This window comes from Accipiter gentilis, chromosome 3 (genome assembly GCF_929443795.1).
Source record: "Accipiter gentilis chromosome 3, bAccGen1.1, whole genome shotgun sequence".
Classification (NCBI taxonomy): Eukaryota; Metazoa; Chordata; class Aves; order Accipitriformes; family Accipitridae; genus Astur; species Astur gentilis.
Genome location: NC_064882.1, coordinates 8,431,695 through 8,449,832, shown reverse-complemented (window position 1 = coordinate 8,449,832; position 18,138 = coordinate 8,431,695). Strand labels below are relative to the sequence as shown.

The following is an 18,138-nucleotide window of genomic DNA, read 5'->3' as shown; positions in this document are numbered from 1 at the left end:
GTTTCACTCTGGACAGAACACGTAAATGCTTTATTCATCCTTACACCTGCTCTGGCAATATCCACATCTTCTTAGGAGGGAGGAACAGCGCATCTGTGCAAGCCGGGGCGCTCGTACCCAAGGGTTTCAGCAGTTCTTCGGAGCAAAGGCACCGTCAGCCCCTTTACGCCGCTCCAGAAGGCAGTTTGGGGACTGGGAAAACTGGGAAAGAGGCTCAAGCGTGAGCCGCCGAAGCCCGGCGGGCGGGGCGGCGGGGCCCTTCCCCGGGGCGGCGGGACCGGGCCGCCCCGTCCCGCCCCGTCCCGCCCCCCCCCACCGGCGGGCGGGGGCCGCCGGCGCCTCCAAACTTTGGACAGGCCGCGCCAGGGAGGAGAGAGCCGCTCAGGTGAGTGTGCGAGGGGGAGCGGGCGGGCCCCGTGCCGTGCCGTGCCCGGTACCGTGCCGTGCCCCGTACCGTACTCCTCTGGCGGGGCGAAGGCACTCCGCTCTCTGCCCTGGGAGAACGGCTCCTGTGGCAGTAGCCGGCGGTGGCCGCGCTCGCCTCGCCTCTCCGGGACGGGAGGGCAGGGGAAAATTTGGCAGAGGGGCGCCGAGGAGCGAGCGCGGCCGGCGTGGGGCATCGGCGGGTTCCCCGCAGCGTGGGGCGGGGGGGCGGGTGCCTCCTCCTGGGCAGGGCAGCGGGGGAGCGGGAGGGCGGCGGGGGAGCGGGAGGGCGGCGGCAGCCGAGAGGCACGCTTGCCGTCCCCTTCGTTCGGCTGGAGCAAGCCCCCAGACCCCTTCCCCAGCGCGGGCGCTGCGGTCCTGATGGCGATGCTGCTGGCCGATGTAATCGCCTGTTCCGCCCTTTGTGCTCACTTGCTGTCGGAGCCGATGTAAATCCTCTGCGGGCCTTCCTCTGCCCAAAGTTAAGAGGCAATTGGATGCCCGCCCCTGAGGATCTGACTGCTGGGGAAAAAAAAAAATTGGACACCCCCTTCCCCCCCCCCCCCCCCCCCCCCAGCGCTGGGCAGTATTCAAGGTGTGCAAATAAATGCTGTCAGCTGGGGAGTTTATACCAAAAAAGAGCAGAAAGGGTCCTGTCAAACACTACCTGAGGTATCAAATGGCACCTCAGTCTTTCCCCCATACTCTGAAAGCAGCCAATTCTTTGCCCACTTAACTGTCCCACTGGCAATGTCAAACTTGTCTGGTTTATTTCATCACTTACTAACACGCCAGCTCATCTCTGCTTAAAACCCTGGTCGTCCCTCCTCCCTCCCTCAGCTTTGTCTTATTGACAAGATCAAAACACCTTTCATCGGCCCAAACAGGGCAGTAACAAATAAAATAAAGCCAGCAGAAGAAAAGAAGGCTTTGCTAAAAAAGGGGGGTGGGGGGGCTGGAATTAGGAATCAATAGAAAGTCAGGGACTAGAGAAACAGGTGAAAATATTTTGGGGAAGAAAGGGATGCTACACTCTTTGGCTGAGCTACATCCTCCTGCCTGGATTTATGGCAAAGAAGGGGAAAAACCTGTGAAATTTGCCTTCCCCCCTCACCTTTCTACTACAGTGTGTAAATATGACCTGCTTTTATTTTGCACTGAAAAAATTATGAGATTTTGGAGCACCTGCCAGTCCTGGGACATCACCAAATCTCTACTCTAATAATATATGCAAGCGTAATTCTTGGATGTAGGTACACGGGTTGAAGGAAAAAGCTCAGCAGAGTTCGGCACTCCTGTATAGCCCTGGCTGTGCAAATAGTGGTGGATCTCTTACATCTTTAACCTGGTGGACTAAAGGTGTATTGATGAGGAATCCCTTCCTGCCACCTGTGCTTAGGCTAGTAGTTGATAACTGATTATATTACTAAAATCTGCAGGCTAAGCTTGTATGAACAGCTGGTACGTCTCAGCTATGTATCTTGCAGTGTTTCACACCCCAGGCTTACACTATTAATTGTACAGTAAGTGCAGACTAAACAGTATAGCACAATTCTGAGCAGTTTAGTTGGGGGGAAAATAACCTTTCAGTTCATGCAGTCGATCTGTCGCTTTTGCAAAAAGAGCTTGCACTGAGAAATCCTTTGGGGTATTGTGTGGGATGCAAGCAAACACAAAGGTCTCAGTCACCTGCTGGTTAGCAGCCCTCCTTTCTCAGTTAGAAAATCATGCCTAAGGATGTCACTGATAGATAGTTGATGGGGACAGAGATAGGGATGATAACCTACAATGAAGTTATTTTTTTTAATCAGATTAAAAAAAATAATAAAAAATTAAAAAGCCATGTGAAGTCGAAGGCATTAATAGCTAGACAGTCTCTTTAGGCAGACCTGAATTTGAGATGGATTAAGCTATGTGTAACACCTGATGGTAAGGAAGTGACATTTCTTCTCTATTCTTGCTTTCCTTAGGGAACGTATGAGTGGGGAAGTAGAGTTTGTAACTCAGGTTTGGCTTTCCCCTCAGTGGCAAACCATGGTGTTTTCTCGATGAGTCCACTGGGCAGTGGCAATTTCGTAGTATTTTCCCAGGTCAAGCCAAGGAGTCCCCAGGTGCACGGTGCTCACTTAGCATGCCACCCATGGCCTGGGCAATCTGCATGGGGACATGCACATTTTACATAGGACTGAAGTCCAAGTCAGCAATTAACTGTAAAACATCCATATATCCACCTGTGCCTACTAAAGTCCTAGGGCAGCATAGAATTTGGCTCAGCCTGTGTAAAGAAGGCAACAGAATGTGATTTTGATGCCAGTGGTGAAATTCTTACTGACATCAGCAGGGGAATGATTTGCTCTTCTCTGTGACTGCAGTCAGAAATGAATCTCTGATTGGCAGCCTCCAAGGAGCTGTGTTTTCTCAAACATTGCACAGAAAGGAAATATTATGTATAACTGAGTTTTAATTGTTTCTTGAGTTAAATTCAGCATGACTAGGTTACACAGTCAGTTCAGAGAAATGCTATCATTTCAGTTCCATTAGAGTGGAATTTTTGCTTGCCTTGTGGCACAAACTTTCCTGAAAGAAAGTTTCTTAAAGAAAGACCTCAGTAATTAGTTCTCTGGTATTAAGGAGGGGCATAAATCTCTAAGAATTTAGTAACTATTTAAAGGAAACACTTTCCATTAAGGAAAAGTCAGAAGATTATTATGCTAATAACAGTCTGGATTGTGCCGTTCCATGTAGAGTTCCTGTAGGTATTAATGGAAGTTTTGTGCTAAATCAGTAGTAGTTTTAGGTAGTGGATTGTAGAAAAGGATATGCTGCCCAGCAGGATCTTAATCCTTCTGCATTTACTTAGGCAAACTTTGTCTTTGAAATGCTTTTGAAATCTGTCCCAATTTTCAGCAGGAGTCATGCCTGAATAATATTATGGGATGGGGCTTCAAATGTAAGGGCAACAGAATTTAAATATATTAAGGCAGATCTTCTCTTAATCCTGCAATGTAGCACGTGGGTTAGAGGAGGACAGAGCTGTAAGCTTTAGCTCGTTACTTTTTGTCTTAGACACTGTGGACTGATTTCTCCACATGTTCTTGTACTGTTTGGTTTTCAGGGACAGCTCTGTTGCTTAGGCCAGGCTGCTGCAAGGATGGGGCCCCTGGAAGCAGTAGGTGAAGGCAACCAGACAGATGAAATGAAAATGGAGCTGTTCACCAAGCTGTACTTGCCGAGATACACCACACCGCTCAACGAATTGGCTCTGGACCCTAAACCAGAACTGAAGGACAGCACAACGCTAGTTGAAGTGCAGATAATCCTCATCTTTGCTTACTGCTCCATCATCCTGCTGGGGGTGATTGGAAACTCCCTGGTGATCCACGTGATCATCAAGTTCAAAAGCATGCGCACAGTGACCAACTTCTTCATTGCCAACCTGGCTGTGGCTGACCTGCTGGTGAATACCTTGTGCCTGCCCTTCACTTTGGTTTACACGCTGTTGGGTGAATGGAAGCTGGGCCCGGTCTTGTGCCACCTGGTGCCTTATGCCCAGGCTCTTGCTGTGCATGTGTCTACCGTTACTTTGACTGTGATTGCTTTGGATCGGCATCGCTGCATTGTCTACCACCTGGAAAGCAAAATCTCGAAGCGCATCAGCTTCCTCATTATAGGAGTTGCCTGGGCAATCAGTGCCCTGTTGGCAAGTCCTCTGGCCATCTTCCGTGAGTACTCCCTGATTGAGATCATTCCTGACTTCAAGATTGTGGTCTGCTCTGAGAAGTGGCCAGGGGAGGGGCAGCTCAACTATGGCACCATCTACAGCATCTCCATGCTCCTGATCCAGTATGTGCTGCCACTGGCCGTCATCTCCTATGCCTACACCCGTATTTGGACCAAGCTCAAGAACCATGTTAGTCCTGGGGCGGGGAATGACCACTACCACCATCGGCGGCAGAAAACCACCAAGATGCTGGTGTGTGTGGTTGTGGTGTTTGCCGTCAGCTGGCTGCCATTTCACACCTTCCAGCTAGTCAGTGACATTGACAGTCAGGTGTTAGACCTGAAAGAGTACAAACTGATCTACACAGTGTTTCATGTCATTGCCATGTGCTCAACGTTTGCTAACCCCCTTCTCTATGGCTGGATGAATAGCAACTACAGGACGGCCTTCCTCACGGCCTTCCAGTGCGAACAGCGGCTGGACTCCATCCACCCTGAAGTATCAGCAGCTTTCAAAGCCAGGAAGAAACTAGAAGCAAAAAGGATTCAGTTCCCTGGAGACTCTTTCACACAACCTACCAATGTCTAAGATGTCTGACTTTAAAGAAGAAATGAGTATGTTGTGGACAAAGGGATAAATCCATTTTGACACATGCATTTTTAATGCATAGGTTTTTTCCTGAATGGGGAAAGAAAAGTAGCAGGCAAGTCAAAGCAAGTGGTATGATTTGAGGGGAGTTGATTGCCATCAAGAGTATGTAACTATACAACTGCAAGGAAATAAAAAGGAGAGACCTTGTTTATGGCTGTCTCTAACAGGGAAAGAGACTCTCCCATCTCTCTCATCTCTTTTTGACAAGTCTAAATGACAAAGGCAGAGTTTGCTGGTTTTGCTCTAGGAAGGCAAAAGGCTGGTTTGTAGCACAGGAATATTGATGGTGGGAGCAGGTAAATTTTATGTTGGATATGGAGAGCAGAGGTCTGCCAGGAGAATGAAGCCTGTTTGGGGGGAATGCGCTGTGCTGGTTAAAGCTCAAACTTTTCAGACCCCTTCTCTCCCACAGGCATCTTTTGCGAAGATAAGGGAATTAAGAAGAGAAATATGTTACTCTTTTTTGACTTGCACTGAAGTACTTCAAACCAGAGCTTTTGAAATGGATTAAGGGAAAAAAAGAAAAGAGAAAAGAAAAAAAACCACCACAACACCCCACCCAAACAACAGATTCAATGTGAAGAAAGGTCAAGTTTCTACATAAAATGAAATGTGGGTTTTGGTCAACCAAATGGGGTAAAAAGTCATTCCATAAGAATTGGCTGTGGTTCTGCTGGTGAGAAAATCACGAGCCTGTGACCTGATCAGTCATTCCCTGCAGATCCCTGGCTTTCATTCTGTGCTGGGAGCAGCTCACAAATGCAATGCTTTAAAGTGGCATTTGAGGGCAGGGGATGCAGGCTCAGGTCTTCTGTGAGCACTTCATAAACTGCCAATATTTTAATTTTCAGGACCTGCTTAAATGTCTAACGTGTTATTAACTCCACAGGCTTTGAATTGTTGCTGCTTTCTCCCTGGATAATAAAACAGCAGATAATTCTGATCCTCTGGAAAGGCTGCTAGACGGTAATGTGCTTTTCCTTATTGTGGTTTTATGTCACACACTCATCTCGTCTTAGAGCTTTTTCCATCTTTAGCCTTTGTAAAAATTAAGAACATCTGAATGGCTGTAACCTAATAACAGTATGCTAGGTTTATGTGATAACTTATCAGTTATTCTGCATGCTGTAGTTAATAGTTAAATTCCTTTTTTGCTCAGGTATAAAATTTTAATGTTTACTGTGTTGTACACAGCAATATTCAACTCTTCTGTGTCTTTATTTAGCCTCTTTGAACTCATTAAAGAGACGAAAAAAAAGTCAACCCATGTTCATTCCAAGCTGCCCTGTTGCTTATCTAGAATAAAAATAAGCGTGATGCTTTCACTTGGAGTCTCTTTCCACAGCTGCATTTCAGCTGCCTCATTTTTTTCTCTCCATTTTTCATTGTTCCTAAATTCAGTGTGTTCTCTCTTACAAATTAAAACCTAACAAAGCTCCGGTACTGAAGTATTAGCAATGTAATGAATGGTATCAGATCTTTATCAAGTGGAGAAATTCTTCTTTGTGTGTGCAGTATTGGGCATCACCGTTTAAATATCCATGAAATCATTTGGACCTGGATTTTCATGAACAGAGAGGGGAGGTCTAGAGAATTAGCTAGTGCTTACTCAAGCAGGAAAAAGTATCCATCATTCTTAAACAGTTTTACAAAAATAGATTAATTCTCAACCATGTTGAGAACATGATACTGTCCACAAGTTATTTTTGTCTGAGTATTAATAATATCCAAAATGTAAGCACAAAACTGTTATGGGTGAGGAAGGATTACAGAAGTGTGCAATTATTATGGACATCAGTCACATGTATCACAGCTGACTCTGAACCCGTCATCAAAAGTATTATTGCCACAAATAGCATCCTTTATTTAAAAAGCAAATGGTTTAAAAGTTCTGTTTCAACTCTTCTAAGCCTGTTAGAGTGTGGTATATAGACAGTTTTGGAGTAACCATGACAGTGGGTGCTAAAGCTACAATTGCCAGGCTAATTCTCCGTAATTTTAAGTCTGCTTTACTTCATCCTGTATAAAAGTGATTAATTACAAATTATCTTTCGGTCTGTTTCATGGTATCTTTATTTTATGGCTTCCCAAGCTTCCTCTGCAGCCATCAAGTTGAGCCAAAGTTGGTGCACTAATTTATTGCATTGCTTTCACGTGGAGGTGGTGCCTGGGTCAGTGCCTGCTTTAGGGTCACAAACCTCCGCACGGTGTCTCACTGCAGGGTGTGGATTTTCCCGTGGGCGCTTGAAGATGGGAAGTGGAAGAGCCAGCATGCACAGCCTGTCGCATAGCTTAGTCGCTCCTCAGGACTCCGTTCCCGCACAAACACGGCTATGTGCTTTAGTACCCCTTCATGTTGTAGGAAAATTAGGCATTTTCTCACCAAAAGCAATGAGGTAGCAACATCCCTTAGAGTTGCCCCAAATCCCAGCTCTCAAAGGATGTGGAAGCTTTGGGTTTGTCCCCATTTCCCCCTAAAGGAAAGTGAACCTATAAGCAAGCTCTAACCACTGAGGAGTCTGCAGGGGAGCCTCGCTTCGCCTGAAATAGGAACTGGAATCCAGGTCTCCCCGTTCACCTGTTAGTGCTTTAATTAGTTTTTTTAAAAGCATTATATTCTTTTCCTGTTGAACAAGTACAAGTTTTATACAAAGCCAAAGAACACCAGCAGGACCGCTCATTGAAGAATTTGCAAGTAGGTGGTGGGGCACCCAAAATGAAATGTCATTGCTGATTCAGGGCAAGTGTTTGAACCATGGTGCCTCAGGTGTCAGGAGAGTGACCTAGCCAGTGCACTGCAGTCTCTCCTGAGACAGCAACATAAGTCTTCTTAGAGCTGTTCTATTGTATATGAAATAATTAAACATTGAATATCGTGATTTTATGGGCAAGTGGATATGACCTTTGCATGGCACTCAGGTTCCAGGCCAAGGATATCAAAACAGATATAGACAGAATTTAATTTGCGCCCCCCCCTGCCTTCTTCATGAGTACTTCTACTACAAAGATACTGCATTACAGGCAGGAGGAGAGCAAGGAGAACAGCACCGTGCAAATCTCTGCGTGGGTCTTCCTTTGGGCTCTCATTTGGGGTTGGCTTATAAAAGGGAGAGCTGTCCACCACGTGGATCCCATCAGATGGGATCTAGGATCTTAGCTGGTCAGCACTTAGTTCTGGGCCTCCCTGGAAGAACACATTTTGCTACCTTGCAAATTTTACTGGCGGAAATATGTCTCCAGGCTTAGGCAGCAGCAGAGTACCGAACAGTATATGATTAGTTATGTGCAGCTGCACCCATGCATTCTCTCAGCACCGGCTAGGCACGAGCCAGCTCAATCCTGGAGGCAGAAGAGCTGCTCTTGTGCACTCTCCCGAGGCTTTCATGCTTTTACCTTGGTGGAGGACATAGCAGCTTGGGACCAGCCCTGCAGGCACCGTGCTGTGCTGCTTCCAGACAAGTGTTAAAAGTCACGTTGCCTGTTCAGGGCTACAGCCATTGGACTACAAGCGGAGGAGTAATCCTGAGTAAGCTTGCCAGGGTCTTACGGGGAGGCCGGTGAAGCTGGGTTTCTGGTACGTGGGGACAGTGGTGAACCCTCTCACCTAGCCCTATGAGTAAATAGTCTTCACTGAGAATTGTGGTCTCTGCGTGGAACAGCAGACTGAGCAGCAAGTATATCATTGTGAAGCTGAGAAAAAAATAGATTTGAGGGCATAAGCAATTAATATAGAAGGATTAAGCCTGGACAACAAATGGGTTTAGTATGCATATCTATTTATATATAAACTGTATGGCAGAGCTGCGCAAAAGCTGTTTGGTAGGGTTAAGTTGGAAATAATTGTCTGCTGCCCCACGGTTGGCATAACCATGTCTTGCGTAAAATGTGTAATGGACATACATACATTGCGAAAATATGAATAAGTTAGGTAACACCAAGAGTAATAACTGGATGGAAAATATTATCTGCATTTTATCTGTCAGACCACAAAAGAACCACTGAATTCACAGATTAGTATAATTCATTTCCTTGCTTCATAGTTTCTGAAATCCCTCAGGGATTTTTCTTATATTAATCCAGATAATGACCTTAAGGGATGAATTTTGTCTTTGGATCCCTGAGTTATTTACCCGGTACTGTCATTATAAATGCCACTCCACAATAAGGGGGCTACTTTGTGCCAAATTACAGGTTCTTTGCCCTAAGAAGGTAGGAGATGTACGTAATCTATGCAAAGTTAGCGTTGCTGAAGAGCTGTAGTTTTAATACTGCAGTATAAATGCTTATTTATGCAATTGGTAGTAATTTTCATCTCTCATCTTCATTCTTTAAAAAATATTAAATTGGGTATTATTTTAAAAGAAAATTAAAACAAAGGTAGTAAGGAAATCTGAAGGTGCTGAAACTGGAGAAGTAAGAAAGTCAGATGAGCAGCTACTTCAAGAAGCAAGAAAGAGTGCACAAGAACAGGGGCAGTGAGGATGTAACTGATTTTTAGACTTTCATTCTTCCCTTAGTCTGAGAGAAACGTGTTAAAATGAAACCAGGGCAAATGAAGACACAGATAAATTGTATGCACAGAGGACAGTGTTGCCCGGGGAAACTGAGGAACTTTGAGGAGAATTTGCTGTGATCATTTGAGCCTTAAAATTCACATCATGCTCTCAAGCAAGTAAACCTGTGTCTCTACATTATTTCACCTAAATGCAATATAGGTAAACAGCTCTGTACTGATAATGTATCAGAAGCAATGGGTGTCTTATTAATTCTAGCCAATACATGGGATGACTAATGCATACATACTCCTCATAAACTCATTTCAGATGGGATAGATGAAAAAAGTGGTGTTTGCGTTAAAATCTTTCCCCTCTCAGACTTCACTGACCTCCTTTGGAAGGAAGAGACCTTCAAGCTATAAAACTCAAAGACTGTGGAATTACATATCTGATGATGGAGGCACAATTTAGCTTGAAAAAAATTATTATAATTTTTGTTTTCCTGATACCGTGTAAGAGAAATGGGCTGCGGTTTCCCTTTTGGACCTGGAGCTGAATTTGCGCAAGCGGAGTTTATATGAAACAGACTTTTATTTGTATGCTTCACAACTCTCATAATCTACTAACCCTGCTGTACAGAATATTTTCAACAGTAGAATCTATGCTTATTCATCCATGGGGCCAAACAATTTCTATCCTTTCAAGGTTGCACGGAAAAATAGAAGTCTAGGGCCATTCTCCTATTCACTGGTATCCTGTAAAATTAGAGTTGTTTGTACCCAACTGGATTTTAAAGTTTGTTGGCAGCAGTGTGACTTTTTAATTTATTTAAGGTAACCAAGCTGGTGAAACAGCTAGCCTTGCTTTCATTGCACACTGGCTGAGGACAAGCCCATCCCAGCAGAGCACGGCCACAGTTACCCAGCCGTTCCTCACCGAACCAAACCTGAAGACAGGACCTGAGGTAGAGAACCCCTTCCCCAGCAGATTGCGAGGATTGCTCCCAGCAGCTGGGCTGGGGAAGTGTGAATCAGTTTTTCAGTTCTTTGAATCTCTGTTTTTGCCACCGTGACGACACCGCACGTTGCATTTGGCGGTGTTTCATCCCAGTTACACTCTGATGTGGATGACTCCACAGAGTGTAAGCGTGCAAGTGCCACGTGTCTGCTGCCTCTCAAGTTCAGCGTAGTTCCGCTTCTAGACCTCAAAGACAGCTGACAGTAAGTGTCCACAGACGCCCCTGTACTGAGTGCACAGAAGCTGCGTACTGGTGCAGGGAGAGCTAAGATAGGTGTAGGTCGGTCAGTTAGTCCGGGCTGATGACACCGTAGCCCTGGCAGTGTTCCCCTCAGGCTGGCTCATCCTGTGTGGCTTAGCGCTAGGTTAAGGCTCAGCCTGGTACCTCCCGCCATCTCTAGCATGATGTGCCCCGAGGCACCAAAAGCCGACGGCCACTTCATAATCATATGTGAAGCGAGTGCTGGTAGGCTTCGCCGCTTCGGCAGTGCATTTCTTCCCCGCGCCTCCATCAGCCGTGCTACTCGTACCAGAACCGAACTGGCAGGGAGATCTGCAGAGAAGAGTATTTTACACATAAGAAGTGATAAAGTTCTTGTGCTGACAAAACCACTGTCTGACAGGTGGTTATGACAGAGCTGGATGCAGCCGTGGTGGGATGGGAGTGTGCAGCAGCACAACCTCTCCTCTGTAGCGCAGCATGAAGTGGATGCTGCGTAGGCACTGCTGGTTGGAGGGGGTGGAACAAACTTTCTTCCCCAGAAGAGCTGCCTTGATTTAAAATGTGATATTCCATGGTCCGATTTCTCTCATGGGGTAGGAACTCCTTGTCAGGAACAGGTGATTTAACCTGCTCTCACAGTCACTGGGACATCTTGATTGATTCGTTGCTTTTGCTTAAAAATCCCACAATACAAAAAATATACATAAAATAACAAATTTTAGACTTTGCAACCTAATCATCTTTATCTCAAGCAGAGGAGAAAACTACATCATCACTTACAAGAGGCAAGCACACAAACAAATAATAAGATTTCACACCTAAGGTTGTCAAGATGCTTTATAATGAAAGCTGAAGACTATAGATTTTTTAATTAAAACATGACTTTGGCTTTATCAGTTTACTTAGGACTTTTTTTTTCAGACAAGCTCAGCAAAAAGCATAAATCCTCTAGGTCAGTTTATTAAACCCAGTAGTCTTTTCCCATAGGAAATGCTTAACAGCCTTAACTCAGTGTGCTCTTTGTGGAGACAAACGTGTCTGATCAAACTTCCAATTTAATTATTGGAATAATGCTGCGGGAAACAATGAACACCCTTTAAGAAATCACTTCATCAATACTGATTTTAACTGTATGGACTGTATTTCACCCCAACGCTTCTCAATTTTTTCTTCCAGAGATGTTGACACCCTTAGCAAAAAAGAAGGAACTTTACTATCCCTGAACCAGAGATGGGAAAACCAGGGCAGAGACAAGCGAAAGGATTGCTGGGTGTCATGTGGTCCATGCTCACTGCCTGTGAGAGTGCCTGTGTGTGGGTGCAGCTTGCTATGCCAGATGGCTGAAGCTGAAGGCTTCCACGCTATCTGTAGAAACAGGCTGGGAGTCTCTCCGACTGCAATTATTTTGCTAAATAAAACGAGAATAGAAAGTGAAGCTGAGCAGTAAGCTGCTGATAGCCCACACCACTGAATCAGCATGCTCCTTAGCACTCTTTTGGACTCTGCCAACTAGCACTCTTCCAGACAGAGCTTATGCACACGTGCACCAGACTGTTCCCAGCAGATTGTGTGGCCAAGACTGATGTGGTTCTCTCTGTCCTCCAGCACTTTCCTATCATGGACAGTGATAGGACATCGAACATGCCCTCAGTGCCACCTCTCAGGACGTACAGCACACACCCACTGGTTCGTGCTATGAAAACCTTCCTTGGTGGGCTGCAATATGACTCTCCCTTGACTCCAAAGTCTCTGAAGATAAGTCTGAGGAATAGAGGAACACCACACAAGGTGCAGAGGAGACCTAAGGCTAAATACCACAAAATTTGCAGGAGAGCTACTGTCAGTATACATTATCTGACCACAGGGCCAGAAGAACAGTGCACTGCCCAGTTTTATTGAGCTGTAGCCTCTGTGTCTGAATTTGCTTGCATGGAGAAGGAGATTTTCCATCCTTCTACATAGGGTAAGCCAATGGGTAGGCAGTAAGGATTTTCCTGAGTACTGTACTCAAACCCCAATCTAACTTCGTAGTATAGTTGTGGTTGCTGTGAACAAATAGCAGAGCTAATAGTAGGATGCTGTAGCTCTCTGAAAGCAAAAATATGAAAATCCCAAATATTTCTGTCCTGTTGTCTATATGGCCAGCCAACTTTGTTATTGTTGTCATTTGCTTTGCACAGCTATTGTAACAGGTAGGAGCTGTGCATATGTGTATGTGTATATGCGTATGATCTATTTCTATTCCTAAAATACATTTGTATCTGCATCTATATCTGTGTCTATATAAAACAAAGTGAGGTTTCAGTCTCAAAGGGCTTAAAGCCTACACACTGTGTAAGCTTAGAGATAATGGTTGCTCGCATGGTTACTGGCAGCAGAGGGACAGGACAACACAAAGAGTTGTAGAACTTGTACTTATCAGTATGATAGGCAGGGGTCAAGAAACCCCAGCTGGGTAACATTAATTCCTGCTTCTGTAGGTGACTGGTGAAAATTTAGTGATAGGGATGCACAGTTTATGGTCTCCAGTGTTGAGATCCTACATGAGTCATCTTAAGCCAGAGGAATAATTGCATTGACAAGCGGAACTAGAAATGAAGAAATGGTTAGACTGTGACAAAGGCAGCCTCACTGTGTATGGCAAGTTTGCTTCCTTCAAAGATGAAAACTCATAGTTAGCTCAGTTAACTGGAATCAAAGGTAGAAAAAGGAAAGAAAGAGAACTCATTACATTCAGGACCCTCATTTTTATTTGCTTGCTTTCTTCTAATGGGAAGCAAAAGGGCTTCTGTCCAACTCTGTGTATAATTGATTACCAGGACATAAATTGAAATGAAAAATAATGCCCTCCATAATTGCTATTCAAAAGCCTAAGCTTGAAATACACCCTAAAAGGATGCTTGCAGGTTTATCTATTCCATTCATAATCCTTTCTCTTTTAGTACTTGTGCCTATGCTATGAATGCTGATTTTAAACATCAGAAGAAGCTGCCTTTCTGACTCTTAAGTTAGCTGGAAACCCCAATGGTGTGTCGGGTTATTCTTGATAAACTACTGTCTAGTGTTTCTCATAATCTCTTCTTCTCTTACTTCTAACCTTACTTTGTGTTTATTATTTAGCTATTCCTGACAAACTCTTAGAACACATCATAATCTCATATGCATGTGTTGCATATGTATGACACAGCTTATTTCTGGCTTCTCTGATTTTCCTATAGTAGAATATAGCTGTTCCAATCCATTAAAAAAAAAAATAAATCCAATCCGTCATTTTTATTGCTTAGTTTACTACTTCTATGAGATATAATACAGGTGATGCCAGAATTCTCTGTATCTGTGACATTATATATATGGACTGTTTTGTGGTAGCTTGGTATATGTATAGTTTGGTACTACAAAGGAGACTAGAGTCTTTGGCTGCATAATGCTTAAATGCTCATTTCTCTATAAAATCCCCACGCCTACAACTTCAACAACTACTTCAAATCACTATGCAAACCCCAGTAATTCAGCACCAATAAAGCGGCAGAAAGAGCTGCATAGGTACTTGACGGGACAAGAGGGCAGGATGAGGCAGTCTGCACCACTCATGCCTCCTGACAGTCATGTAACTTTTGAAAGGTACTGAGCTTTGGCTCAAGAAGGTGTTTTGCTTATCTATTTTGTCCTGTTACACAAAAAGTTGTTTGTCCCTTCTGGTGCAGACAGGTACTCATCACGTGGGCTCTGCTACTGAAAAGGTAGGTTCCTGGGGAACAAAATACACAGGCCTTTGTGTGTGATGCTGGCAGCACTGTAGTGTCCCTGAAATACCCCCCCCTTTGACCTTTTGTTGCCCACCTCCCCACAGTTTGCTGCAAAAGAGATTTTCCTCTTGGAATTTACCAGTGACAGTCCTTCATGGACTGTTCTACAGCCTTATGTCTTTGCAAATCCAAAACAACTGACATTTAAACAGCAGGGAAGAGCCAACAGTGCAAACAGAACTACAACTCTATCACAGCAGGGCTTCCTGTTTAAAGCAGATGAAATGCTGACTCACCAAAGAAAAACAGGTAAAATTGGGAAGGTCAGAGAACTGATGCCTTTTTTTGTTCTTATGTTGATAAGTTCAGGTTAGAAACTGCATTCATGTTCTTCTACTAAAGTTCCACCTACCCAATATCACGGCTGCTGAGGCGAAAAGCAGATTAAAGAGGTAAAGCACTAGGACTGTTTTTTCCAACACAGACTGAACTGCCCTTCTAATCTTTGCACCAGTGGGCGTGTGAGTTTTGGTGTTGGTGTCTATATCTGAACTCCTGCAAGCTTATGTGCTTACTGCTGAACTTTGATGGATGGCTACCAGCTTCTATTATCAAAAAGAGCTAAGAGATAGAGGAAGGCAAATTTCAGTGAAAGCTGATTTTGAATTTAGGCTTCCAAATCCCTTCTAGTCTTTTGAAAATCTTCCCATAAGCAATTTCATACCTTTGCATATCCATGCATTTAGCTCACATAGTCTGCTCTCCTTCAGTTGCATGGAAGGATCTGCAGCATCTGACTGGAATTTCATGGGACCTATCCCACTACTCTGACTGAACGTGGATAAGTAGTGGGCCTTCATTTTACCTGGCTACTTTGCAGCCCTAAGTAAGGATACACTCTCTCAGGCACAGGCCAGAGCACTCAGGATGGAAAGCTTGCAGATAGATGCTCAATTGTCCTTGGTAAAGTTCTGGTTCATCCATGAAGATGCAACTAGTCTGAATGACCACGACCTCGAGAGCCCAGTCCAACAGCAGGTCTTCCTAAGGCTAACATCTAGCAAAGTCAATGGCAAGCATGCAGTTTGCATAGTTTGCCACACTTCTTTCCTTACAGTGGAGCCTACACCTTAGAATGTCAGTGAAGAGTGGCTTTTAGCAGTGTTATTTGGGGAAAATGGGTATTATTTTCTGTATCTCCACTGGTATTTTAGAGACCACGTGTTTGTCTGTAGCATCTGTCAAGAAACTCACCACAATAACCCTCCTGAAAAGCATGACAGGTGGGAAGGTCCTTCATGTGGCCAGGCTTTTAGCTCTGCCTCTTTTCCTGAGGCACTTCACTGATCACTCCTGGGTACTTCCCTCCTGGCTGTCAATAAGTCAGGCTTTAATGTTCAGAAATTATTTGGGTGGCTTGAGTCTGTAGTCAAGACAACTCTCATCTTTCCTCTCCACCTCCTTCCCTAGAAGGATGCTTGCTGTCTCTCTTTTCCAAATAATCCTGCTTGATAACATGGATACAAAACAGGGAATCAGTTTTTTCAAAACACCATGAAATTGCTTTTGTAATTAAAACCCCAAACAAACTCAGCATAGGCAGCATTTGAAATAGGATTTTGCGAATTAATTTTTATGTCTGAAAGTCATATACAGCCACATTTAGAGTCTGATCCTCTCCGAGGCTGCTGAGAAACTTTGCCTGCTGCAGATTTCAGTTTCTCACTGGCTTTCAGGAGGAAAGAGCTGAAAACCAACCCTGAACACAAACAGCCTAGTTTCATCATCCAGCCTTAAAGAAGGACAAAACCTACACAGGGAGAATTGTCTACCAGAGTTCAACAATTCATTGGATTTTCATTTCCTATCAACACACGCAGCTTAATTGATTTTTGCAACAGCTTATTTTAAAGATATGGTCTAGGTAGTGTTCCTAGTATCTTTTTATAATGTGACTGCAGGACTGGTAAAAGGGAGGTGTAGGCTATTAAGGCACAAGGTTATTAAGGCACAGATGTACTCCCATTGCTTGCAATCTTGGAAACACTTAATGTGGACACTGCTAGATCTGAACATTGTGGCACCTAGCAACTCAGGAATATTTCAATCCTAACATACTTTGGCAGGTATTTTATTGAGATGAACAGCATGCCACTTGAGGTCATGATTGGTTTGTAAATCCATGCTGAAGAGCATTACTGAACTCTGTAAAATTATACCAGACCAAAATATTGTTTTGCATGGGCAGAACGAAAGACAAGCCTGATGTCTTATTATCTTATTTTACCCTCACTTATTGTGTTATGTTTAATACAAAATTATTAGTTGCCTAAGACAGAGATTTGGCTATCTTTTTTTTTTTTTTTTTTTTTTCTTTTTTTTTCTGAAAGATGCTTAATTTGGGTGGGATGTTATAAGAAAGAGGAGAACAAGAAGTCAGACATTGGCAAACATGCCTGACAACAATGGAGTGAACCATTGGGAAAGAAGGAAAAGTGTTTCTCACGCAGAAATTTATATTATGCACTCTTTAGCTGGCACAGAATGTAGCTAAACACTCCCATTCAGCATTTTCCGAAGTAGAGCACAAACAAACAGAACAGTAGGTACTGTAGGCTGGTGATCAGATTCTCATCTCCCATAAATTAGGTCAGTGTAGCTCCACTGCACATAGTAACACTAAGCCCATTTGTATCACATTGTGGCACCAGCCTGAAGAACTCTCCCTTTCACATGCTCAATTTCAGGTAGAGGCAATACAAGGAAATACACTGCGTTAGCGCTATGATAAACTTTTTCATACGCCCTACTTTCCTCTCTTTGGAGCTTTATTTGGATGGATTATTGGTAAACGCAACTTGTGTCCTCATATCTGAAATCCCTCCTGAGGGAGGAGGGAGAACAGGGGGGAAAGGGTCTCTGCAAGCCAGAGCAGCCAGTGCCACGGTCAAACCAGGTGCTAGCAGCAATGGGCACGTGGGACGAAAGGCTGGTGACTAACTGGTGGCTGGGGACTCTGGTGTAGAATGTCGAGTTTAGGACGAATGGAGATGCCTGGGGCAGGGATTGCAAGATGATAAGGGATTTATTTCAAGATAGCTTGAAGGTACACCATATGGGGATAGAAAGGGCTTGGGGCCAGAAAGTTAAGTTTTATAAAAGAATGACTGTGTGGTATGGTAGTAGAGAGAGTCAAGGACTGGAACTATGGTCAGGGGTGGGTAATAAAAAGAGCCCTTGCCCAGGCCTGTTAATCCCGTATCTACTAGGTGCCCTTTTCACCCAGCTGAGAGTTTCAGTTGACACACCTATGTTAATGGTGATATCCACTGGTCTCCATACTTTGTAAGTATTATGAAAATTGGAAAAAAAGTCCAAGGGCTTTCAATCACCTGAGCGGGAAGGTTTTGCTTGTCTTTGTGCTCTTTCTCTTAGTAAAAAAATATTTTATTCTGAGCTTGTTCTGATAATCACAAGATTTGAAGACATCCCAGGGAAAATTTTTCACTTGTTATTTAAACCTGGTTCCCTGTTTCTCCTCATCGCAAGATGAAACCATTTCAACTTTAGCAACCCGGTGGACAGTCCAAATGGAGCCTGAAGCTCCTCAGCAGTAGCCAGTTGCCTTGGCTGGAGTTTCAGCAATCCAGCTGATGGCTGGCAGTTGCTCCTTTGTCTGTTCTCATTCCCATAGAAACAGAGATAAAATAGTCAAACTTAGGTAAAGCTTTTTTTCTTTATTTTTTTCCCCCTTTTTCTGAAAGAAAGAACAACAGCAAAGATGTTCATGAAGTGCTGCTTGTTTTCTGCAGGACCCAGGGCTCCTTTTCATTGGAACTGGCAGAAAGTAAGCAGCCAGCT

At 44.1% G+C, this 18,138-nt stretch overlaps 1 protein-coding gene across 1 annotated transcript; it reads left to right on the top strand.

Moving 5' to 3' along the window:
* The first annotated feature begins 308 nt into the window (after positions 1-308).
* Positions 309-5,233, top strand: LOC126053380 (neuropeptide Y receptor type 2). The gene is made up of 2 exons (XM_049835557.1): positions 309-385; positions 3,539-5,233. The coding sequence occupies exon 2, from the start codon at positions 3,575-3,577 to the stop codon at positions 4,730-4,732; it is 1,158 nt and encodes a 385-aa protein (XP_049691514.1). The 5' UTR covers positions 309-385; positions 3,539-3,574; the 3' UTR covers positions 4,733-5,233.
* The last annotated feature ends 12,905 nt before the right edge of the window (positions 5,234-18,138 follow it).

Excerpts from the sequence above, each read along its gene's own strand:
- LOC126053380 (XM_049835557.1), top strand. The coding sequence starts at position 3,575 with ATGGGGCCCCTGGAAGCAGTAGGTGAAGGCAACCAGACAGATGAAATG.